The 25,574-nt window shown below is 40.9% G+C and overlaps 1 protein-coding gene across 1 annotated transcript; it reads left to right on the top strand.

Moving 5' to 3' along the window:
- The first annotated feature begins 6,745 nt into the window (after positions 1-6,745).
- On the top strand, positions 6,746-24,227 carry CPOX (coproporphyrinogen oxidase). Its single transcript, XM_027077609.2, has 7 exons — positions 6,746-8,142; positions 10,424-10,567; positions 10,821-10,931; positions 12,454-12,595; positions 14,860-15,078; positions 19,333-19,437; positions 22,286-24,227. The coding sequence occupies exons 1-7, from the start codon at positions 7,596-7,598 to the stop codon at positions 22,371-22,373; spliced, it is 1,356 nt and encodes a 451-aa protein (XP_026933410.2). The 5' UTR covers positions 6,746-7,595; the 3' UTR covers positions 22,374-24,227.
- Positions 24,228-25,574: the final 1,347 nt, after the last annotated feature.

Genomic DNA, 25,574 nt, shown 5'->3' with positions numbered 1-25,574 from the left:
CTATCTTAAACTGATTTTTGTCACAGAAGTATTATATAAATATTGCCAGATAACTGTCTCTCTCATCACACCTCAGTAGCTCCTGGGAATTCAATTTAAATATTGGAAGGCTCCAATCCCACAAGTCTGGTTGTTAGGAATGGAGGCTCATATCCTTAGTGCACAGTAAGTGTTTATGGTAAACACCAAAACCTCTCTGTGCAAGAGGCAGATTTTGCTCGTCTTATCTGTGGTAGTTTCATCACATCATTAATTGTCCATCAGTAGGTCCTACTCAATTTGTTATGTCAGAAGGGGATTGGACCAAGACCCATCTGTTTTTCTCTTGTCCCTTCTAACTACTTGCAGAAGTATCTCCCTTCTGAGTTTCTCAAAGTTAGAAGGGGGGAGAATCCATTAACTATTTAGTATGATGTGTACAAATCCCCTGTATTACTATGACAGGCTATTACTTATTCCCAAAAAGGAAGCCATCCATGTGTTTTTTTTTTTAGGTTAGAGTTAAATGTCTGTAACAAAAGACCCTACAATGTAATGGCTAAACAAAGTTGACATTTATTCTCTCTGATATAACTGTCCAGAAATAGTAGCCTATATAGGGGAGTTCTGACACCCCCACTCAACACACAGATTCAATTTCTGGGTTCAAAGTGTCTGTTCCACTTCCTGCTCTTGCCTCTGTATACCAGCCAGTGGAGAAAAGGCCAGGGAAGAGAACATCCATTCCTTTTAAGGATAAACCCAGAAGTGGCCTTCAACAGCTTTGCTCACAACCCACTGGCCAGAATCTGGTCAGAAGCTTTAAGAAAAGATGGGAATGTGGTCCTTAGTGAGGCAGCTACATCCCCACTAAACCTGGAGTACCATCATTAAAGGGAGAAAGGGAAAATAGATTCTTAGTAGCTGTCTCTACCGCAAACCACTTCCTAGATTTGGACATTTCTTACGTGATTCTCTAAGCAGCCAGTTATTCACAGAAAATAGTAAAGAAAATAAGTATCAGGTATCTCAAGAATGCCAGTTAATAAAATGATAGAATTTTTATAGAGATGCTGCTGATTCAGTTGAGAACCTTGTTTTCTTTGCTTTACAGTCCTTAATGGTAAAGGTTGCTAAATTATAGATCTAGATAACTGGTTTAAAAGTAAATACAGGCAGTCCTTGCATTGCATGGTTTCAATATGCACAAATTACAGTTAGTTACTGTGGCTTAGTTAAATACCACCAGGTCTCCAACAACACAGTTCAAATTTCAGTTACCACATCATATAACTATGGGTAGGGGTACTTGCAAGTGGGTATGGCAAGTGGGTACTTGCATGAAGTACACACTTTGTGCTACCTCTTCAGTCCACAAATAACAACATAAATAACAGGTGCACACAATGTTCAGTGACCAATCACGTTATTTTTCTGCAAGTCTGTTAGTGATCGGTCACCAAATGTCTGTTATTCAGTTTATGCACAGAGAGCAAAGTGTGTAGCTATGTTGGCTCCTCGTTTCTCAGTGATAAGTCCACATGACATTTTGCCAAAATGGATTAAGGAAAGTGGTAATTGGGCAACAAAGATGAAAGTGTAGTAAAGAAACAAAAAGTGGTAACGCTGGAAGTGAAATCCTAATTGAATGTACATGAAATTATAGAAGAAATAGCTGACCATGGAAATTTCATTCCTCCCACATTTTGAGACAGATATTCAGCCATAGGAACTGTATTAGTGAGGATTCTCCAGAGAAACAGAGCCAATTAGGTGTGTGTGTGTGTGTGTGTGTGTGTGTGTGTGTGTGTGTGTGTGTAAAGAGACATTTACTTTAAGGAACTGGCTCATGATTATGAAGGCTGGCAAGTCAGAAATCTGCAGAGTGAGCCAGCATGCTGGACCCAGGGAAAAGCTGATGTTGACCAAATATCTGGCAGCATGGCCCCAACCAAGTTGAGACATAAAGTTAAGTATCAGAGGAACTTGGTGAAGGAAAACATATTAATATAAAGGAATAAAGTGGTTATGGCAAGCCAGAAGTGATACTGATAAAACAACAACAATTTCACATTAAAGGAACTCTTGGGGGTGTGGGAGGGGCACCTGGCTGGCTCAGTCAGGAGAGCCCGTGACTCTTGATCTCAAGGTTGTGAGTTCAAGCCCCGCATTGTCTGTAGAGATTACTTAAATAAAAACTGAAAGGAACTCTTGGAATATTCCAAAACTTAAGGCACAAGGGACAAAATGTTGGAAGGTAATTTAAACTTAGAAAGAGCATGACACTTCACTAAGGTATAGAAAAGATGCTCACTCTGGGTCAGAAATTACAGAATAAGAAGAGAAGCCCAGCACTTTTCAAACTATTCTTGATAAGTACAGAGAAATAAGACACTTGAATTCTGAATATTTCTAAGCCTTTAAATTGTAGTGTACTAAATAAATATGAATTTTGATATATTTTTTTATTTCTAACCTACAGTAACTGAATTCTTAGTGTTTTGGCAGAAAGTTTTAAAGGTCACAGAACAATCATAATTGTTTCACATTGATTATTAAGATTGATTTGTTTGGCTTCTGTTTTCTCAGTGATTTTTATGGTCCTGAAGTACCCGGCAAGGTGGGAACTGCCTGTATAGTATTTCACTGGAAGAGATTATCTGGTGGCTCAAATGAAATATCCATTTCTGGGAGGATAGGAAAAGGGAGGTAACTTTTTTGTGTACCCTGGTTCCTGGTAAGGTGTAGGTGTAACAGTGGAATGATGTTAAAAGAGCATTAGAAACAAGGTCCACGTCAGAAACTTGGTCTATGCCTAAACATAAGCTTCAGTTTCCTGATCCAGCAGGTAAGGGCAATACCAGTGTTTCCATCCACTTGATGTGGTTGTTTTTAACATAGCACATGAAAGTGTTAAATAAATGTCTACAGGAAAAATGAATGATCCAGGACTTAGTTTGACCAAGAATAGTCACCCCTACAAAGTTCTCATAGCCCTTCTATTACAGTTGAGCCTAGAATAGTAAGGCTGCTGGTTAGGGTGGGAGTGAGGGTAGGGACAAACGTTTGGAGTAAGAAGTCCAGATCCCTTGAAGGTACATATGTTAGGACCAGGAGCATCGGATCTTCTGGCCCAGCCCTCATTCCCATGCCCCCTAATCTTTGTGCTATCTGAATGGAGATTAAATGGTTCAGTTTGGGAAAAGTAGCAGAGAAAACAAAGCTTGGTTCTGGCCATAAGTTCTCCTAGTGGTGCATATTCTTGAATTTTTAGTCTCCCTCAGTTGCTTCACTCCTTTCAGCAAAAAACATGCTCAAGTTTTCCACCTCAAACCAAAGATCAATCTTATAACTACCCACTCTGAGTTACTATTGTTCTATATATCCTTTCAATTTAGCATCCACCTCATCCAGTTCTCTGAAGCTCTGTCTCAAAGGCAGCCAGTGACTTTATAATTTTCATAATCTGGTACTCAGCACTTGTGTTCTCTGAGCAGAGAGTGCAGATCTCTGCCCACGGACCACACTCTCCTCTTTGATGACTTCTCCCCTTCATACTTCTGTGACATGGCACCAAAGGCCCTACGACTTCTTGTTTCCCTTGTCCCTAAATGTGTCTTATGCGCTGTGTTCTGACTTTGAACCCTTTATCCTTTTCTTCTAAAGGTTCCTCTATGAACTTTCCATCATTCCAGCATGGTGGGTATCTCACAAATCTTTACCCTTCCAGCCCTCACTCCTCAGGATTCATATTTCCATTTGTAACCCACCAGCATCTCAGCATGTCTTGCAATAAAAGAAAATATTTCAAAAGTGCCTTTTTCTCCCTCTGTATTCATTCAACCTCTAGAAGCAGGTCGTGCTCTTTGCTAAACTGTTAGACGTGGAAGAAAATGTTTAGATAGACATAGAGAACAAAGGGAACTAATTCTTGACTCCTAAGTTTAAAAAGATGTTCATATGGGCTTAAGTTAAAAAGCCTTAGATGTGTGTTTTCCAAGAAAGCATTCTAGTTCACCAGATGAGATGAATTTGCCATGACGTGAGTGAAAGCAGCTTTGCATCTCTTGAGCAAATAACATTAGTTGAAAGTGCCACGAAAACACCATGGAGGCAGATACACATGACATTGGTTAAATGTCTTTGTTACTGCTGTCTGATGTCTTTATTGCCCCATGCCCATTGTCCCTTGATTGCCTAAACAGAAGAGATACCTGCATATACCCAAACACGTTGTCCCCAACATCTTCCCAAACGACTCTCCCTTTCAGTTGACCCATAGTGTTCTAAAGCCTCCTAGAATGGTTGCTGAGAGCATTATATGGTGAAGGGGCAGGGTGGTCAGGAAACTATTGTACCTAAGGCAAATGGAACAGCTGGATAGCTTTGGCTGAACCGGTAGAAATAACTTTTAATAACTGTCTAGGTTAAACCTATTACCTTCTGTCACACCTAACTTGTTAGTTCTTTCTGAATTCCATATTTGTGTTCATCTTAGATTCATAAGCTCAATACCCCGGAATTATCTTCAAAAATTTATCTCTATCCTGGGCATCAACTGTATTATCTGCTTACCATATTTCCCTTTTTTCTGGAAACGATATCCCATACTGACCATTCCCCTCAATTATACTGGGAGGTCATCATGTTCTTTTTTTTTTAATGTTTATTTATTTTGAGAGAGAGAGAGAGCGCAGGGGAGGGGCAGAGAGAGGGAGACAGAATCCCAAGCAGGTTCCACCCTGCCAGCATGGATCCCCTCACAGGGCTCAAATCCAGGAACCATGAAATCATGGCCTGAGCCGAAATCAAGAGTTGGACACTTAACCGACTGAGCCACCCAGGCATCTCTGGAGGTCATCATGTTGTAACATGATTCCATCCTCATGCCTCATGAGTTTGTACAAGGCTATTCAAAATCTTTTTGTTTTGCAGGATCATATAGAACATAAAGCAGTGCAGGAAACCAGGCTCAAAAAAGGATGAGAAGCCTTACATTTTATGTTTTGTACCTTATTATAAACTTATTATTTGTCCTCACTAGCTTTAAAAAGCTTGAAATTGCTTGAATAGGGGATGTTTTTTTTATTCCATGCTGACAAATAGGTCTTAAATCTCTTGGAGACTATTTGTAGCCACAGGAAGGTAATTTACATTCACACTAACCAGGCTGTGTGAAAATGAATAAATGAAACCCAATTCAAAATCAGGTCAGGAAAAAATTAAGGGATGGTTCTCATTCAGTATCAGTTACATCTTACTTTGCATACCCCTTCCGGAAGGAGGAAGATTTACTTTTCACCCAGCAACAACCCAGCCAATGAGAAACTGTCACAACTCAGCCAATGGGAAGCCACCACAACTCTGAACTCTCTTTCTCCTCCTATGAAATTTCCTTCCAAACAACCCTTCCCAACTCTCTCCTCTATAAAAGGAAGCTCCTTTTCTTTGTTCCTCTGTATTGTTGTTCTTGCCTATGGTGTGGTGTAGTTTGTATGTCTGGAGTTACAATTCTTCCGCTATGCCCAGATAAACTCATTTTTGCTGATTAAATAACTAGCTATTTTATTTTTAAGTTTGAAAGTTATAAAGGCCTTTCTTTAGCATAGCATAATAAGGTAAGGGTATGGAAGTCTCTGGAAACCAGAGGAAAGGAGAGCAAGCTCTTTGCAAAGAGAGGCCAAGGATGGGGAGGGATGGAAACCTGCAAATTAGTACACAGTTGGCTCAAGACCAGACTATCTGACTGTGCATATGTTCAAAGCGGCCTGTGTCTGCTTATCTTTTCCTAGCTTTATGAGTATTCTCAGAATCAGAGCAAAAATGAATGGGGTTCTTATAGAAAAATGCGCTAGAGAGGTCCTTTCCATTAATGAGGTTCAATTGCTATCCCCAGGCCCAGCCAAACCCTATCACAGGCATCTAGGAGAGGCAAACAACTCTCACTGCAGTGATAGTTCTTATCTTCCCTTTCCTCCTGCAACTCAGCCTCCCAGCATGTTACACTATGGCTAAAATCCAATGGTATTCTTCCCCCGAAGTAGTCTATTCACTTCTCAATCCAAACCTTTACCTTTTTTTTTTCAACGTTTATTTATTTTTGGGACAGAGAGAGACAGAGCATGAACGGGGGAGGGGCAGAGAGAGAGGGAGACACAGAATCGGAAACAGGCTCCAGGCTTCGAGCCATCAGCCCAGAGCCCGACGCGGGGCTCGAACCACGGACCGCGAGATCGTGACCTGGCTGAAGTCGGACGCTTAACCGACTGCGCCACCCAGGCGCCCCATCAAACCTTTACCTTTTATTGAATCTGCTAGTGAGTCAAGCATACCTACCCAGCTAATGTTGTGTCCCACTTTGAGAGTTGCCAGATGCAATTGTGGATGGATAAGATACACTGGTTTGAACACCTTGTCTGACCCATAGCCATGAAGTTCCATCACTGCATCTAGCCACTAAAAACTTGTAGAGACCACCACAAGTGGCTTAAATTATTATCTACTACTGGAAATTAAAATCATTCCATGACAGTCTTTCTAACACTTTCATGTTCAGACAACACAAAACTGTGGTATGTTACAGGAACAATGAGAACAAAAATCTGTCAAATCTATGTTAGCTTCTTACATCTTTTTTGAAGTGTGTGTGTGTGTGTGTGTGTGTGTGTGTGTGTGTGTGTGTGTGTGTGTGTTGGTAGTAGCAGGGAGAAAGCAGGGCAAATGTTTGCCCCGCCTAGCTTACATGAGTTGTTGAAAGTACTAAAAGGTGAGAAATACTTGGCAGCACGCCACGATTGTAGGGTGATATGTATTTTTAAGTCTAATGTTATTCCTTGATCACCCAAACACACCAGGCCATTACTTTTACGCGTGTTTAGTAAAATGATCACTTTGCTTTTCCTATTTCTATAAGAATCAACTGGTTAGTGCAGGATCATGAACTGGAAAGACTGCAATGATGAACTCTCCTAAAGTCTTTTACTAGGATTTTCTTAGCATCCCTTGACTACCTTGCGGACTCACTTTAAAAACTGTTGGTACGGAAGGAGTCTCTCAGGCTCCGCCCCAAGCCACTCCTGCAAATTCTAGAAGGTCTCCTGGACTGGAAACGGGGCGCGAAGGGGCCTCCTATACACTCAGAGTCAGGATTTGCAACTCTGTTTGAAAATGTAACTTGTAAATTGTAAATGTAAATGGGGAAGGACTCTGGCCATATTTCTGCTCCATTGGTCCTCAGCGTCCTCAGTGTACTTTGTCTACACCCTGTGGTTGATTGGGATAGCAGACCAGAGGTTGTACGTGACCAGAAGGCCTCTTATCTCATTACTTACACAGCCCTCTCGCACGTTCGGCATCCAGGTCCCTTGTCTTGGCACCCGCCCTTCTGGGGACTGGATTCTTTATCTCCCCGGCGCGCCCCTGCAGGCGGCGACAGGAGCCGGACTACAGCTCCCAGCATCCCCCGCCCCTCCGCCCGCCGCCCGAGAGCCGACCCGGTAGTAGCTCTTGCCCGCCAAGGTTTCCACTCCCAGAGCTGCTCCCCAGCTTGGGACATCCAGAAGCTCAGGGACCGATCTCCGGGACGTAGGCATTGCTAGAGGTGACAGCGCGGCAGTATGGCTTTGCACCTGGGCAGGCTGAGCGCGGGCTCCTGCTGGCAAGCTGCGCGGGGCGGCCGCGGAGCGCTGTGCGGCCGCGGAGCGCTGTGCGCCTGGCCCGGGCGCTGCTCCGCGGGACGCGTCTGCCGGCCCCCGGGCTCCGCTGGCACCGAGCAGTGCCGCGGGCTGGGGCACGGCCGGACCGCGGGAGGAGCCTCCCGGTTGGGGACCGGGCTGACCACGGCGCTGGCGGGGCTGGCCGGGGTGGCGGGGCTGGCCGCCGCCGCCTTCGGGCACGTACGGCGGGCGGAGATGGTGCCCAAGAGCTCGGGGGCACGGAGCTCTTCGTCTGGGAATCCTGAGGAGGAGGACGAGCTGGCCCGTCGCTGCAGCTGCTTCATGGCCTTGCCTGTGACCGACCTGCGCGAGCTGCGTGGGAGACCGAGCGACATGAAGACCAAGATGGAGCTGCTGATCCTGGAGACCCAGGCCCAGGTGTGCCAGGCTCTGGCACAGGTAGACGGGGGCGCCCGCTTCTCCGTGGACCGGTGGGAGAGGAAGGAAGGTGAGGAGGCCAGCGCCTAGCGGGAGGTGGAGACGGGGGGCGGGGGGTGGTTAGAGATCGAGATTTAGGTTGCTGGCAGCAGATGACGGAGAATAGGGGCTGGGAGTAGGAAAGGGGTACCTACAGAGCGGCTGCTAGGTTAGAAGGGACACCTTTAGGAAGATTGAGACTGTAAGGGTCATCAGGCTTCTGTGTGCAGACCTCTAGATGCAGGTCTGTTACTCTAATCCTGGACGTTTCAAAGTCTATGCGATTTTTTAATGGCGCTTTTCCTAATAGATTTAGGGTTATTTTTAGCCAACAGACTTGGGTGTCCATATTTGTAATTGAGCATCGATTTTCCTCACATTTCATCCGCTTCTCTGGGTGCATTTCCCCCTTCTCCTCCTTCTTTAGAGATGGAAAGATTAACTTGCCTCCTATTTGCTAAGTGTTGGCCAGACTCCTCCAACTGAGGCTGTCATTGTGTCATTGTCTTTTTCTCAAGTTGCACAAGAAATATTTGGCTTGTCAGTAGTTCTACCAAAAGCACCCCTCAGACTTCCTGCTAGGACAATCTTCCCTTCCAGTGGCAAAACCCAGTTCTTCAGATTAGTAGTTAACAGATAGGAGGGGGTGAGGAGAATGGGCAAAATGGGTGAAGGTACAAACTTCCAGTTATAAAATAAATAAGTCATAAGGATGTAATGTACAGCATGGTGACTACAGCCAAAAATATCGTATTGCATATATTGCTGAGAGAGTAGATCTTGAAAATTCTCATCATGAGAAAAAAAAAAATTTGTAACTCTCTGTGGTGTTGGATGGTAACTAGACTTATTTTGCAATGTATACAAATATCGAATCATTGTGTTGTACACCCGAAACGAATATAATGTTATGTGTCAATTGTACTTCAGTAAAGAAAAATCCAGTTTTTATAGAATCATGTATTTATGACCTTGTTATTGCCTATGTAGGGAAAGCCCACATCTTGGTCATAAACTTGAAGAATTCCTGGCTTCTTAGCTAGGAATACTACAGCATCCTTCTCCTCAGCTTTTGAGCTGTGATGCTGCCTCATCTCTATTAAGTGAGGTTAAATCTGATCTTTTGTAGTGTTATCTATCTTATAATGTTTTCAAGTGAAGACCATTGAACAAGGACCCAACTACAAGTACTAGAGTAACTTTGTGGCCTTCAGAAGTTACTTAATTTTTGATGTGCCTCTGTGTCCTCTTCTCTGAAATGAGATTAGATACTATATGAGGGGATTGTAGGGATGATGATATATGAAGTGCTTAAAATATTGTCTGATGCATAGAAAGCACTAAAACAAATTGGACCACTTGCCAGCTGTGTGATGTTGGATAAAGTGTTTTGTCTTTCTGGGCCTCACTTTCTCACTTGAAATGTACAGGGGTTGCACTGGATGGTCTTATGTCCCATCCAGCTCTAAAAATTCTTAGAAATAAAGACAAACAAGTACCTCTATGAACAGTTGCCTTTGTGATAACTCTAGTGTCTTAAGAAAAAAAAACCTATTAGTAGTAAATCTCATCTACCTAAATATTCATGTGTCTCTTATTCAGTTTAAAGGCCCAAATCCCTGAAGAGTTCAAATGTCTACTGTTTTTTAAGTGCCTATAAACAAAATTAAATGGTACACAGCACGCTGAGAAAAAACAATTAATACAGAGCTCTTAAACTTGGTAATAACAGAACATTCCTCAAACATACCCATACCTGTTTTTAACTTTGGACTTCTCTCATGTATCATAACCAATGGATGCCATTGTGAACAGTAGTATTTGAAGGGAAAATATTCCAGTGATTTATTTTATTTTTAAAGTTTATTTATTTATTTTGAGCGAGCAAACTTGGCCAGGGGAGGAGCAGATAGAAAGGGAGTGAGAGAGTCCCAAGCAGGTTCTGAGCTATTAGCACGGAGCCCTTTGGATGGGGGCTCCATCTCACAAACCTTGAGATCATGACCTGAGCAGAAATCAAGTCGGATGCTTAACTGACTGAGCCACCCAGGCGCCCGTCCAGTGATTTATTTTAGATGTAGAAGAAATACTCAGTTTAGTGCTGTGGGAAAGATAGAATATTTGCCCACTAGGCAGTCGCAGTGTCATCAAGCTACGCTAGTTATCTAATTTCATTGTACTTTAAAATGCTAATTATCCTGATGGTCTAGAGGAGGAAAGTCACTCCTAATCCCACCACCTTCATGCAAGGGTTGTTTTCGATTTTGCATACACCCTTACCTTCTCTCCTCATCTTGTATTTCTATAAACAGGAGGTGGTGGCATCAGCTGCGTACTTCAAGATGGGCATGTTTTTGAAAAGGCTGGGGTGAGCGTTTCTGTTGTTCATGGAAATCTTTCTGAGGAAGCAGCGAAACAAATGAGAAGCAGAGGGAAAATTCTGAAGACGAAAGATGGTAAATCAGGCAGTCTCGACTTTATTACAAACCTTTATTCCCCATGAGTTCTGTTTGTACAATAAATATTGCTTCTGTGAAAAAAAACAAAACACATTAGGGTGCACATGCCAAAGAAGCATGTTCACATTTACTTTTTAAAAATTGTATTTTAAGAGACAAAAAGGAGCTTTTGAAAATTGGTCCCGAAACCAAGTTGGAGTGATTTAAGCCCGATGAGTAAGTGGAGCTCACCACGTGTTTTGCCTTCCAGGTAAATTGCCGTTTTCTGCTATGGGCGTGAGCTCTGTTATCCACCCCAAGAATCCTCATGCTCCTACTATCCATTTCAACTACAGATACTTTGAAGTAGAAGAAGCTGATGGTAAGCATCCTGGAGCTTGCAAAATATTATTGTGCAAATATGAATTTTAAAACAAGCCAGGGGGCATGATTTAAGAATGTGAGAAAGAATATATAAATCTTAACGAGGTTTTCAGGAGGTGTATTAAGCCTTATTCCTTGGCAGGTGCAATGGATTACGCACGAGAGGTGAAAAGTGGAAATAGCATTGGCTGGGCTCAGAACTTCCCCATATTTCCTCCAACGCAGAAGGAATGATTTAATGAATCTCAGCTTCAAAGTGCACACAGGGTTCTTTGCACAGGAAGGAAAATCCAAAGGAAAACCTCATGTATAAGGTTAAGTCAAAATGGAGAACTTGCTTTTGTGAAAATGTGAAAATATCTTCCAAATGTATTGCTCTGCTAGTCGCCAGCGTGTTATCAGTGGGTTTAAGATAGGGTGGAGTTGATCATGCCTCATTAAGGACGTGTAGTTCAGCCCATGTCTCCAAATTAGCCGGACCTACTGTTACCACCCTGTGGAGCGTCTGTGCAGTGCCGCTCTATGGCTGGTGGTCTCTCTGGAGGTGGTGGTATTTAAAGTCGATGTATTTAACTTTCATTTTGAAGACATTTAGTTTGGTTCAACCTTTTAATGTTAGAAGTTGGTAACTGGTACTGACAGCCTATAGACCCAACTAAACACATGTAATAGTTATTTTCAAATGGTAAGTTGTGTCCCTCTGTAAGTGTTTTTGCCCTTTCTGGGCTCAAGGCGGGACGGGCAGTGGTTTTTAATACAGGGAACATCAGAATCTCCTGGGGAACTTTTATAAACTGCAGATACCTGGGCCAGAGATTTGCTTGTTGTTTGTTTTTTGTTTGCTTGTTTGTTTTTTAATTGTGACCCAGCAGAGGCATTTTATGCTCCTCGTGTGATTCTGATATGCAGCCAGAGTTGAGATCTACTTCCTGCTCCACCCATGTGGTGTTTCATCATTCTCTGCCATGCATTTTCCTGCCTGGATCTACTCTGTCACTTTTTGATTTCATACTTCTTTTACCTTTTCTTTCCTGCCTAGGCTTTACTGGCCATTCAGAGCTAAATTTAGTTAAATTATATATATGTATGTGTGTGTGTGTGTGTATATATATATATATATATATATATACACACACACACACACATACACACACATATATATAAATGTTATATAAATTTATATAAAATATATATATATATATTAATGTTTATTTACGTTTGAGAGAGAGAGACACAGCATGAGCAGGAGACGGACAGAGGGAGGGAAATGCAGGCTACAGGCTCTGACTGTCAGCACAGAGTCCCATGCGGGGCTTGAACCCATGAACCATGAGATCATGACCTGAGCCAAAGTAGGATGCTTAATCTACTGAGCCACCCAGATGCCCCTAAATATTTTTTGATTGTCACCCACTTCATGTTAAACTAAGCTGATAAATTAAGTTTGCTAATACAGTGAGTAGTGTGCTACATCTCAAAGTCCGAAGTCTGCATGAAAATCACACATCTCGATTTTGTAGGTAACAAGCTGTGGTGGTTTGGTGGTGGATGTGACCTCACTCCAACATACTTGAACCAAGAGGATGCTGTCCATTTCCACAGAACTCTAAAGGAGGCTTGTGACCAGCATGGTCCTGATCTCTACCCTAAATTTAAAAAATGGTAGGTAAAGATGTCGTAACACCTAAAATATATTCTGTTGCTTCCTCCTGTAGATCCTGAAGGCAATATTATGTCACTGAATATGTTTTTCAGCTTATGAAGATTGATCTGGGGTTTTTTTTGGCACCAGAAGTAGAATGCTAGTTTGAAGTGGTTTTATTATGTTGTTTATTTAGGAATATTTTAATAATTGGGTAGCAGTGTATTTTTTGATCCCAAATGATTTGGAATATAAATTTTAAGGTGATCTATGCCTGAGAATCAGAGGCTTTTTAATCCTGGGGTAGGCTTTTAACTTCTCATCCCAGATGAGAATGTTTGTTGCCATGGGAATATTCAGACATGGGAAGAGTCAGAGAACTGTTAGGGAAAGATACAGATACACCAGAGATTTGGACAAGAAGAAGACTGGGATTGGAAACTTTGGTTAAGGAAATTCTAATGGTAAAGAAAAGGGAAACAAATGAGTTGTGAGGAGATCCAAGATACTTGGCAGAAGTGAAATGGAGTATAAGCATAAATTGTTTGGAATAAGAATAACGTACTCAACTCTGCCTAGAGCTAATTGACATTCTTGAAAAAGGAAGAACAGGAAAGGTTTTGGTGTTTTTGTTGTTGTTGTTGTTTTGCATTGTTTTTAGAGCTGATAATTGTGGGATGTTGATATTATGTAAGGGTATGGAGTTCAGCTTTAAAATTCTCAGAAAAGATGTATTCTCCTTTTGATTGATACTACCAATGAAAATTGCACAGCTATGGAAGCATGAATGTAAGGTGGAGGGATTTTCCATCTCTCTCTCTCTCTCTCTCTCTCTCTCTGTCTCTCTCTTGCGCACACACACACACACACACACACACACACACTCACACAAATCAGCCTCCTTCCAGGAAGAGGACTGGTTTGGGTGACATTCTCTTTTTTTGGTTTCCTCTTATTGCAATTATTGAGATGACTTTATCTGAGTGATACTAGCTACTAAGACATCTAGGATGCAGGCTAGTTAAAAAAGAAGTTTTTAGTATAAGTATTTAGCAAACTTCTTAATTTTCTGGTGATTTTGAAATAGTGTGATTTGGTTAAAGCTGACTTCACAGCCTTGCCCAGGATGGTCTTCAACTATGTTAATAAAATGTGCCTGTAAAGGACAGCCAACAAGTCACAGTCAAGGTGAATTATACCATTGCATCAGTTCTAGGGATTTGCATCTGCTACTGGTTGTGTGTTTTGTTGTTTTGTTTTGCTGGTTTAAACTATTAAGGCTATTTTTAATGGAACCTTTTAAATAGCTTTTAGTTTGTGTTTGTACAGGTTTTTCTGTTTGTAGAGATCATCTAAAAAGTTGTTTCCACAATGTAAACTATTTTCCACAAATTGAGCATTTAGGAAATGACTTTTTAGGAAAGCTGTTCTAGTGGGCACAGAGGGGAAAGCCTCAGGAGCAGATGGATAGTTTCATGTGCTGGCTCACAGGGGTAAGCTTTCATACATCCCTAGACGTTCTCTGAACGTCTCCTTCCACCAGCCCTTCCCTCAGTCATGCCCGCTATGGAGACTCCGCATTGTATTGCTGAAAGGAACCTTAGAGATTATTTGCTGTGCCTTCCTTTGGTGAATAAAGGACCTGACTTGAGAGCCAAAGGGTTGGCACCCAGTCAGACCTGGTTGGTGTTGTTGGTGGAGGATTCCTGTCCTGCCTCTTGCAAAAGCCCCAGTGCTGCTGAAGGCAGCAGCATCACTTGTTTTAAGAAATACACTGTTGGGGCGCCTGGGGGTGCTCAGTCAGTTAAGCATCCAACTCTTGATTCCAGCTCAGGTCGTGATCCCAGGGTCATGGGATCGAGCCCTGCATCCAGCTCCATGCTGAGCGTGGAGCCTGCTTAAGATTCTCTCTCCCCCTCTCTCTCTGCCCCTCCCCCACTCGTGCTCAAGAGCACATGCACTCTCTTTCTCTCTCTCAAAATAAGTAAATAAAAAACACACTCTTAATACTGGACTCTGTTTCTTTTTCACTAAAGTTCTTAGAATTCCACATCCTTTAGATATGTGTTCTATTCCTTGCTTTGCAGATGAAAGCATAAGCATTTTCTACATGGGTGCTACTTATAGGAAATGTGTCTAAAGCCCTAGTTTCATTTTCATAGTGGGGCAGAAAAGCAAGGATATTGCTTTGGCATTAGTCAAGGATAAGCTGAAATGCTCACATTGACGTTCATGCCTTTTGTTCCCCCTTTGATCCCTGACATGGCCTTGCTGTGTCTTCCAGGTGTGATGATTACTTTTTTATAGTCCATCGTGGGGAGCGGAGGGGCATCGGGGGCATCTTTTTTGATGACCTTGACTCTCCATCCAAGGAAGAAGTGTTTCGCTTCGTGCAGAGCTGCGCCCAGGCTGTGGTTCCTTCATACATTCCTCTTGTGCAAAAGCACTGTGATGACTCATTCACCCCCCAGGAGAAGTTGTGGCAGCAGCTGCGGAGAGGACGGTGAGTGAGCGAGTGAGCGACAGGAGAATGGACCATCTCATTGCAAGCCTTGGGGCGGGGGAGGTGGAGCCATTGTGGTGGGTGAATGAATGGAGGGTGATGTGTTGCCTTGGGCAGGTACTTTGTTAGAGTTGTATTAGTACTAACTGGAACTTCTTTTGGTAACTAGGTGAATATCAAATGAATATTAAGATTTGTCTGAAATAGCGTTGGAAAAACAGCAGAGGTTACCTCATTTGTCTGTATATGAGAGATTCGTAGGAGCCATGTATTAGTACTTGCTGAATTTAATTCAGCTGATTTCTTTTAGTCCTCTAGCAGTTCCTTGCAGCCTTACGCCAAGATATGGGCATCACTTAATGTTTTTGCTGCTTTGTAGATTTGGAAGCCCACACTTTTCCATCCATTTTAAGGTTTCATGGAAGTTGTTATAATGGAAATAACCATTTCAGAAATTATTTACACTTAATGGTAATACTTATTAATGATGGAGTCCTTACTGTGTGCCAGCCAGTGTTAGACAGATTGCATCTAGTTTTCTTTACAAACCTGTGAGATTGGTGTCATTATCATCATTTTACAGGTGATAAAACTTCCTCCCCGAAAAGTAAGTCTCTTGCCCAGGATTACAACTAGTAAATAAAAGATCCCAGATGTAGAAGCAGGTCACCGTGACCTCAAAACTGGTAGTCTTTCCCATACACAAAGGAAGTTAAGTAGTTGAAGCAGGTTTTGATTTCTTACTAGATACTCAACCTCAGCCACCCTGTTCTGTGCATTGAGCTTAGAGCCCAGTTGGGTGACCACATTGAGGTCGTCTTCACCCGAGGTATATTTGCAGATCAGCTCCAATGATCCACCCTGCCAGCTCACATCAATTTCTCACTGCTGTCTGAATTTCATTTGTAGTACTGGTCCATGGCTGTAACATGGATTTTCTCGTTCATGTCAATTCTATCTCAGGCAAATAAAACTTTCAGTATTTGAGGAGGTAAAGTTAGTCCCTGAAGAGGTCAACTTAAATAATGTTTCAAGTTTAAAGAGAAATATCTGTGTTTATTCTTTCTTATGGCTGCCTGTGTTATCTGGTCCTTTAATTTAGAAATTTGGGAAAATGGAAGTTGATTAAGTTTTCTTGTTAGAAGTTTCTTAGTGCATCTGTTTTGGGACTCTTTCTTTGGTCCCATGATTTCGCAAATAATACTTTTACTATTCCTTCCTTTTTTCATTTCCTTGATATTTATTATGCAACCCTTATGGCTAGGCACTGTCCTGGCTACAGTGGTGAGTATAACATGCATCTGTGAAAAGAAGCTCATGGTTTAGTGGGGAAGGTATACCCAAGAGGATAATTTAAAACTCCATGCGGTTTTATTTCTTTAATTCCACGTTTGAGTGAAATCATATGGTATTTGTTCTTCTCTGACCGACTTAATTCATTGAGTATGATACCCACCAGCTCCATCCATGTGGTTGCATGTGGCAAGACACGTTCTTTTTTTATGGCTGAATAACATGTACAATTTAAGAAACAAAACAAACGAACAAAGTGAAAAAAAAATAAACAAGAAAAACACATACAGAGAACGAACTAGGGGTTACTGTAAGGGAGGTGATGGGGGCATGGCTGAAATAGGGGAAGGGGATTAAGAGCACACTTGTGGTGGTGAGCACTGAGTAATGTATAGAATCGTTAAATCACTATATTGTACACCTGAAACCAACATAGCACTGTTGATTATACATTAAATAGCCAATGAAAATTTGCAAAAAACCCTCTGGAAAGTACAATATTCTAGTTTTGCCCAGGATTTGATGTGCAAAGCTGGCAGATTTTGTGAATACTAATGAGGTGAAGCCTTAAAACTTCTTAGACATAGGAACAATGTTTTGCGTTCTTTTGTTTTCTGCTTTTTCATTATGTAATGACAAGACATTTTGAAAATTCCATTTGTGTGAATCCTTGCACATCAGGTATTTTTTGAGTTACGTATAAGTGTGGGGTGTTAGATGAATTTTCTGTGATGCGACATGGGAGTGTTTCTCACTGAGAACCTCCTACCCCCTGTATCTCTGGGCCTTAAGATGGCAGTAAACTCTGAGCCTTCAGATAACCCCAGGTCCTGACTACAGTTCTCAGCATTGTCTTCCCCTTTTTACACACTGCACTCACAGCCCTATCTGCATCCTTCACACGTTATACCTCGCTCCTTTCCTTCCCCTCCAAGTAGGAGTTTCCCTTGCTCTGGTCAGGCTGCTTCCTTTTCGACTTGAGTCCCTTACTTGGGAATTTCCTTTAGTCTCTTACCCACTTCTACTATTCTCTCCCCAGACCTTGAACTTCACTCTTGCAGTCTTCTTTTTCCCAGGAGAACAGAAACTAAAGGTCTTTTTTTTTTAATTAGAATTTTTTTTAAAAAAGTTTATGTATATATGTATTAATCTCTACACCCAACATGGGACTCAAACTCTCAACCCCAAGGTCAACAGTCACATGCTCTTCCGACTGAGCCAGCTAGGTGCCCAGGAAACAAAAGATCTTTAACTTACTGTTGTTTTGCTGTAATATAGGGAAGGGAAACAAGATAAAATTTAGGCATCTGTTAAATTGAAGGGAATGGCTAAAGTTCATTCATGGTTTACAGGCATTTCAGAGAGGATAAATGTATGGGAAGGATCAGAAAGATCAGAACTAAGTGAAACCTTATAGGAGTCAGCCTAATGTCAGGAAAGGGGCATCCTTCACTCAAAAAAGGAAAGCAGTTCAAGGATCCTTACAACAAATTCATATAGGGAGTTCCATATAGGAGTCTTTGAAAGAGACATTAGTACAAACTAGAGAATCCCAGCCATCCCTTAAATACCATGTTTTAGAAAGTCAGCATTGGGGTGAAAAAGGTGGCTGAGAGACAAATTCTTTTCCGTGCTCTTAGCGAGGAAGAAATTAAGAAGTTTCACTTACATTATCGTTTGAAACAGGCTTATAAGAAGGTGTTAAATAGTTATTAATGCATAAAATTCAATCCATGATAAATAAATGCTGAGGACTAAAAAGGGATTCATGGATATATTTAAATTTTTTCAAGGCCTTTGGCAAGTTTGCACACAGAAGGGTGTTTTCTAAAAATTGATGTACTGTGGAATTCTAGAGAATATCTTCCTCCAGGTGTGATTAAAGACTAACCAGTGGGTAAACAAATGAGCAGGCTTCAGGCTCTGAGCTGTCAGCACAGAGCCCAACACGGGGCTTGAACTCACATACCATGAGATCATGACCTGAGCCGAAGTCAGACGCTTAACCGACTGAGCCACCCAGGTGCCCCCTGAGGGAAGTTTAGACCAAGAAAGTAGTTTCTGAATGAGTTGAGAAATGATCTGAAAGGGTGTCTATTCATTGAATGTTCAGCTTTATGGACTGTTCTAAATTCTTAGGAGTAGTAAAAATTATCTTTGAAGTTTAAATGACCTTTTACAAGAGATCCCATGATGTTAAAGCCAATCACAGATTTTTTCAGCTAGACAGAGTTTAGATCTGACACCATGTGGCAGTTAGTGGAAAACAAATTTACCAAACCAAATTTCAGTTGATGCTAAGGATAGTCTTCTTAGAAACATAAAATTTAGCCCTGCAACCCAACCAATGCTTTTTATTTTGATTGCCATTAATCTTCAGGAAGACTGGATTATATGACTGCGTTTCAGTGCTATCAACTACTTTAAGAAAAGGGAATATCTAAGATATATTAGTAATTATTAATAGACTGCTGTTAGCTGTGCCTGGCCTTTCAATTACGAACGTTTTGCACTATCTTAGTAAATGGAAGTTAGGTAGTGAAATGAGGTCTTCTGAAACATCTCAGTTCATGGGGGAATACCAGGAAGAGCTGTTCTATCCTAATAAAGGATGTCGTTCCTTTTTCTTGTTTTTGTGACTTAAAGTTCTCATCTTTGTGTCCATTCTGTTTTCTTATTGGAAAACATAATCTTCTTGTTTTGTAACTGTGCCATATTGGGGCCGAATCTATATCCTGTTGTTTGTTGGGTAGGATACCCTTTTATTTATGCCTGTCTGGATGGGCAAGACTGAACTGACTGTAGATTGGTATTCCCTGTGCCAGTTCAGCTGATTGGGAGGGAGAGGGGCAATGGGCAGGAAGAGGCCCCTCCCCGCCCCAAGCCCTTGAGGTACTTGTTATGGGCCAAGAAAGATTTTACTCAACTGGCCGTTAATGTTATTTGTTGTCTTTACGTCAGGTATGTAGAATTTAACCTTGTATATGATCGAGGTACAAAGTTTGGCCTCTTCACTCCAGGATCCAGGATTGAAAGCATCTTGATGTCTTTACCTCTAACTGCTCGGTAAGAATAACTCATTATAGTAATTATTCCTCCACTCCCAATCTGCTAACCCGTACAAAACATGAAAATATGAACACTCCAGTGTCTTACCTAACGACTTCAATGGTTTTGGTATTGCTGATTTTATAATAAAATCACAGTCAAATAAGTAAGGAAAATTAATTTTATTAAATTTCTTTTTCATGTTTGTTTATGTATTTTGAGAGAGAGAGAGAGAGAGAGAGCGAGCTGGGGAGTAGCAGAAAGAGAAAGGGAAGAGAGAATCCCAAGCAGGCTCTGTGCTGCTAGTGCAGAGCCCGACATGGGGCTCAATCTCACGAACCATAAGTTCATGATCTGAGCCTAGATCAAGAGTTGGACACTTAACTGACTGAGCCATGCAGGCGCCCCGGAAAATTATTTTTTTTTTTTAACGAATGAATGGCAGGATGAATGATATGGCTCTGTGGGGGAGGGGTGAGAAAGTATAGAGGGAATAAGAAGATAGAGTGGATGATGGTGTGTAGGGGCCCAGAATGACCTTGCCCACTCCGTGATTTTCTAGGAAGAGCTGTGGGCGAAGCAAATTTGTTAGTGTATGTCAGGTTTTTCAACTTAATTTTGTTAGTAATTTTTACACCTGTGAGGAAGTCTTACTCTCCACTATGAAATATCAAACGTGTGAAAGTATGAGGGATTGTTGCACATGCTCCACGTTCTCTCTGTGCTTTACATGATGCTGTGGTGAGCTTCCAGAAAGGTTACTTGAAAATGGGGGGAGGGGGATTTTAAAGACAGATATATTAAAAAGAGAAAGAAAGAAAGAAAGAAAGAAAGAAAGAAAGAAAGAAAGAAAGAAAGAAAGAAAGAAAGAAAGAAAGGGAAAGAAAGAGAGAAAGAAAGAAAGAAATTTATGTTGGTGCTATTAGGTTAATAAAGATCTACAATTGACTTTTTGTGTATAAGAAAGTGAGAATGATGTGTGTCCAGACTAAATAGAAAACATTTTTAAAAAATTACCATTGCTTGTTGTATAAGCACTAGAATCTTCATTTCTCCATGAGGGTAGATGTCCAAATAAGAATGGACTGCCGACTTTGGCTCAGGTTGTGATCTCACGGTCTGTGAGTTCGAGTCCCGCATCGGGCTCTGTGCTGACAGCTCAGGGCCTGGAGCCTGCTTTAGACTCTGTGCCTCCCTCTCTCTCTGACCCTTCCCCATTCATGCTCTCTCTCTCTGTCTAAAAAATAAATAAACATTAAAAAAAAAAAAAAAGAATGGACTGCTGGATGGCACTAAAGGTCTGCCTTGCCTCATTCTGCCATCCAGATCTAGCCTGGTGAGATTAGTAGCCCATATAGTTGTCACTGTCTTCAAAATGGCATTGTCTCTGTCCTTGTATAACTGTAGTTCTTGGGATCTCATGTCTGTAGCAAAAGCTCCTGTATGTCACTGTTAGGTGTTCCTGACACCCTAGAGGTGAGATGTGAATAAGATGTAGAGATAAGTTCTTTTTTTTTTTTTTTTAACTTATTTTTGAGAAAGCCTATGCATGCATGCGCATGAGTAGGGGCGGGGCAGAGAGAATCTCAAACAGGCTCTGCACTGTCAGTGTGGAGCCTGACGCGGGGCTTGAACTCATGAACGGTGAGATCATGACCTGAGCCAAAATCAAGAGTCAGGAGCTGAACCAACTGAACTGCCCAGGTGCCCCAAAACTAGAGATAAGTTAAGGGCTTCAGGTAGTCCTCCTGATTACTGCTGGCCCCTGATTATATGGTACATTGTAAGCTGCAGATATGGGTGGGTTATAAATCAATCCCTTGCTCATTTGCATAGTTCACATGACGGGTCACTTTTAGCTTCTTCTAGTCTATACCAAGCGCGTGCAAACTTGAGGCTGCAAGATGAATCCAAGTCCGCCTGTGATGTGTTTTTGTACAGCCCTTGAGCTAAGAATGAACTTTACATTTTTAAAGGATTATTAAAAACAAAAAAGAATGTTGTATTCTTTTTTTTATTGTATGTGGCCCCACAAAGCCTAAATTAAAGTATTTATATGGGACACCTGGGTGGCTCAGTCAGTTAAGCATCCAACTTCAGCTCAGGTGATGATCTTGCAATTTGTGAGTTCAAGCCCCACATTGGGCTCTGTGCTGACAGCTCAGAGCCTGGAGCCTGCTTCGGATCCAGTGTCTTCCTCTCCCTCTGCCCCTCCCCTGCTTGCACTGTCTCTCTCTCTCTCTCTCTCTCAAAAATAAATAAACATTAAAAGAATTTTTTTTAATAAAAAAAGTAAAAATAGAGTATTTATTAATGTGACCCTTTGTAGGAAAGGTTTGCTAACCCCTGGTCTAAACGAGGTTTTGCCAGACTTCATACTACAGCTTAACCATTTTGACTATATTTGTATATTATCTGAGGTATTCACTTACATTTTATACTCTTATTTTTTCTGAGAGAGAATTTGTTTAAAAAGGCAAACCGATATTATTGCTGTAAATAGAAAGTAACACATTAAAATAAATGCATAAATGCCAAGCTAAAAAAAGTTTGCCCGTGGATCCTCTGTGGTTCTACATTTTATGAAACCTGGTTTCTAGTAAAAGTGTATTTTAGCTCTGAGATATTAATATTAGCCAAAGGATGCTCAGAAATTATTAAAATATTTTATTTCTTTAGCAGCAAATATTTTTTAAAAGCCTAGTGGGTAAAAGGCATATTAAGTACATTGGAGACAAGGAGATACAAGAAATTTTTTACTCTTAGAATTTTAATTTTCACTTATTTTAAGTAAAGAGGTATGTGTGTTGTTTATTATTATTTTTATTATTATTACATGTTTTGCTTTTGTTTTGGACCTGTATAGATGGGAGTACATGCATTCACCCCCAGAGAACTCCAAAGAAGCGGAAATTCTGGAAGTTCTGCGCCATCCGAGAGACTGGGTGCATTAATGCAGGCGGAGTGGCCTGCCTGGGGCTTGGGGGACACAGAATGAGTGCCCCATTCCACCAGCCCGCAGCGTTGCCACTGTGTGGCAGTGAATAACCTGTGTGTTAAGCTCCAGTCTTCTCCACTCTGCAGTCTGCTTCCTTGGCAGACGCTGACTGTGTTTTAAGTACTACAAGTTTCCATAGGATGCTGCCAGTGACAGGTGGTGATATGGCAGCTTGTCAGAGTCAATTGGTTGATAAAAACCTCATCTATACTTTCAGAATCATTTTATATGACTAGTTTACAAAATACAAAATTGAGTTTCCAAGTGTTGAGTTAAGGGAATCTAAATATAACTTGTGTCAGGAAACTTTTCATGCTATTTTTGTTTTATGTATTTTTTAAAGTTTTAGTTTCTGCCACCAAAAATCTGTGGTGAGATAAATTTTATTTTCATTAATTCAGTGAGGTTGCAACTTCATAACAATTTCAGAAAGCAATTTGAAATGAAGGTAAAACATTTACTTTGTCATGACAGAAGTTTCATTGATCGTAACCTTTATATATCTTTCTCTAGAGATAATAATATTGTAAAATGTTCATTTTTATAATGATATTTAGGAACACTTGAAATTTCCTAAGTATCCTCATGTGTTACAATTCAATAATTCCCTGTAGTTGTTAACTCTAAAGTGACATCACTGTTATTTAAATAAGGGACATCTGAGATGTAATTCTGATTTTTGTAGAACTATAATTTGTTAATGTTGGATTCTCTGCACTTTTGAATGTGAAAGCTTATAACCCTGGAGTCTGATATTTAAAATTTTCTATTCCAGACATTTCTATATGCAAATTTAGACTAAGAACAATCCTGGGCATGTTTGAGTTAGGAAATGTTTCTCATTTGGGAAATGAGAAATATTTTCCTTCCTTAATTAAAGTCAACATAACTAGTGTGAAAAGCATGTAGGCATTTTATAAATATATTTCTTTGTAAGATGGACTAAAGTTGCCCTCTTTTTAAATTAGAGATTGTGTAGTAAATTACAATAGAATAGCGTGTCTTCTTTGTTCATATAATAATGTGAGTGTATTTTATTTTACTTATAATATGTTAAAGTTTGTAAGGAATAGTATCTTCATATTTTTAAGCATTATCTTGGAATATGTTAAATGTATGTGATTGTGTATGTGACTCTTTTGGGCTGGGAAATGTATGGACTCTTCAACTATCTTACAACAGATCTGCTGATAAATTTTATGAAATATGACTAAGAGATGTTTCTATGTTTCATTTTTTTAGGGGTAATTGATATAGGGAAGATAAATATTTTTTAGCACTAAAGCCATCATTCCTCAGCCCTAGGTATTTTACCCAAGAAAAATAGAAGTTTTGCACTCAGATTTCCATAGCAGCTTTTTTCGCAATAGCCCAAACTTAGAAACAACACCGATACCCATCAACAGATGACTGGATAAACAAAGGATGATTTACCAGTATGTGAAAATACTACTCATCAGTGAAAACGAACAACCACTCTGGTGAATAGCAGAACAGCATTATGCCAAGGGAATGAAGCCAGACACAGAAGAAGACTCACTATATGACTACAGTATGTGAAAACCGAGAAAAGCCAAAATTTGAACAAGGGAAAGCACATCAGTAGTTGCTGGGGCTAGAGCTGGGGAATTGATTGTGGAAGGGAACCAAGGAGTATTTTGAGGGGATGGAAATGGTCTATCTATTGATGGTGGCAGTGATTACCAGACTGTTTACATTTATCAAAACTTATTGACTGGGGCACTGAAAAACATGGACTTTTATTGTGTATATGATTTATACTTCAATAAAGCTGATTCAATGAAAAAAATATACAGGCATATAGGAACAAATGTTCAAATAAACCTCAGTTTACCTTGTACGATAAAAATTGCCTTATAAAGATCTGCTAGTCTGTTTAGTTGTGTTTAGGGCTGTTGGGGTCTGGGCATTCGACTAAGATGAAATTTCAAAATTTCAGGGTATCAGTTCATCATACTCTTCAATAAGCATGTATTCCTCTTACAGATGAGACTATGGGAGAGAGGACAGAATTGCAGAACTATTGGAAAATAGATCATTCTGCTGTTCCTCAAAATGAATTTCTCTTAAATCCATATTGATGTCTATGCTGAGTCTACTAGAGGCCCAGAGTGTACCTCCAAATGGCCAGAACACCTAACTGCTGGTGTCTTATACATGTATATTAGTGGTCATAAGGGGTGGAAATTTGAGGAAAGGCATGTAAATGCTTTGGAGCAAATTTCTAACCACTATTTTATATCCATCACTAAACTCTGCTTACCCACATATTCAACTGAATGTTTAATGAGAGAAAAACTTCTGCATGCTAAAGAGCATCACGTTAGAAGGTCAAACACTGTTCCCTTACAATCTGTCCTTCCATGTGTCCATTGCTGTTACAGTTCATCCAGACAGGAATCATCTGACACCTGTATGCCTAGGCTGGGACAACTTCAAAGACTAGGTTCAGCTCGGTCTGTAACGTACAGGTGGTTGAGAACAGGTATTCCACCAAACAAGGCAGAGGCAGTGTGGTTTCTTCTTTCTCATCTAGCCCCAGAGGTTATGTAGTGTCACGTCCTCTAAAGTGCACTGGTTACCAGTGTATCATTAAGGCCAGCTTCAGATTCAAGGGGGAAGGGCGTTAGATCCCAAAACCACAAAGTCGATTTGACTTTCCCTCTTTTATTGCCCTAATTAAATCCTGTTGAGTATCCCTTTGAAATAGTTCTAGGTTTCCTAATCTTCTGTCTGCTGTCAGCACTCTACTGTTCCCTTTCACTTGAACTTTTTCCAACGCCCTACCTGTCTCTGGACACTTGGACCTCCATTCTTTCCCTTCACAATAACTTCCCCAAATCCCATGACTACTGCTTTCCTCAAATATTCTAGTCATCCTCCACTTCTACAGAAAAGATGCAAAAAACCTGATATTCAAGGCTATTCATTTGACCCCAGTCCTTCCTTTCTGCCTTTTCCTCTACAGTTCTCCCCTGCCCTTCGGCCTCAGCCTTCATGCACCCTACTCATTATTCTGAAGTTTCTAAATCTCTCCCATCTGGCCTTTAGTCAGGCTGCTACAACCCCTGCTTGCAATCTCTTATGCTCTGTCCATCCTTCCATAGCCAGTTCAGACTTCCAAGAACTTTCCTTG

Source organism: Acinonyx jubatus, chromosome C2 (assembly GCF_027475565.1).
Source record: "Acinonyx jubatus isolate Ajub_Pintada_27869175 chromosome C2, VMU_Ajub_asm_v1.0, whole genome shotgun sequence".
In the NCBI taxonomy this organism is placed as follows: Eukaryota; Metazoa; Chordata; class Mammalia; order Carnivora; family Felidae; genus Acinonyx; species Acinonyx jubatus.
Note: the sequence above shows the minus strand (reverse complement) of the source record. Positions and strands in the feature narration are given on the sequence as shown.

Coding starts and splice junctions, on each gene's coding strand:
- CPOX (XM_027077609.2), top strand. CDS start 7,596: ATGGCTTTGCACCTGGGCAGGCTGAGCGCGGGCTCCTGCTGGCAAGCT. Junction 10,568..10,820: donor AATTCTGAAGACGAAAGATG/GTAAATCAGGCA, acceptor TTTGCCTTCCAG/GTAAATTGCCGTTTTCTGCT. Junction 10,932..12,453: donor TGAAGTAGAAGAAGCTGATG/GTAAGCATCCTG, acceptor TCGATTTTGTAG/GTAACAAGCTGTGGTGGTTT.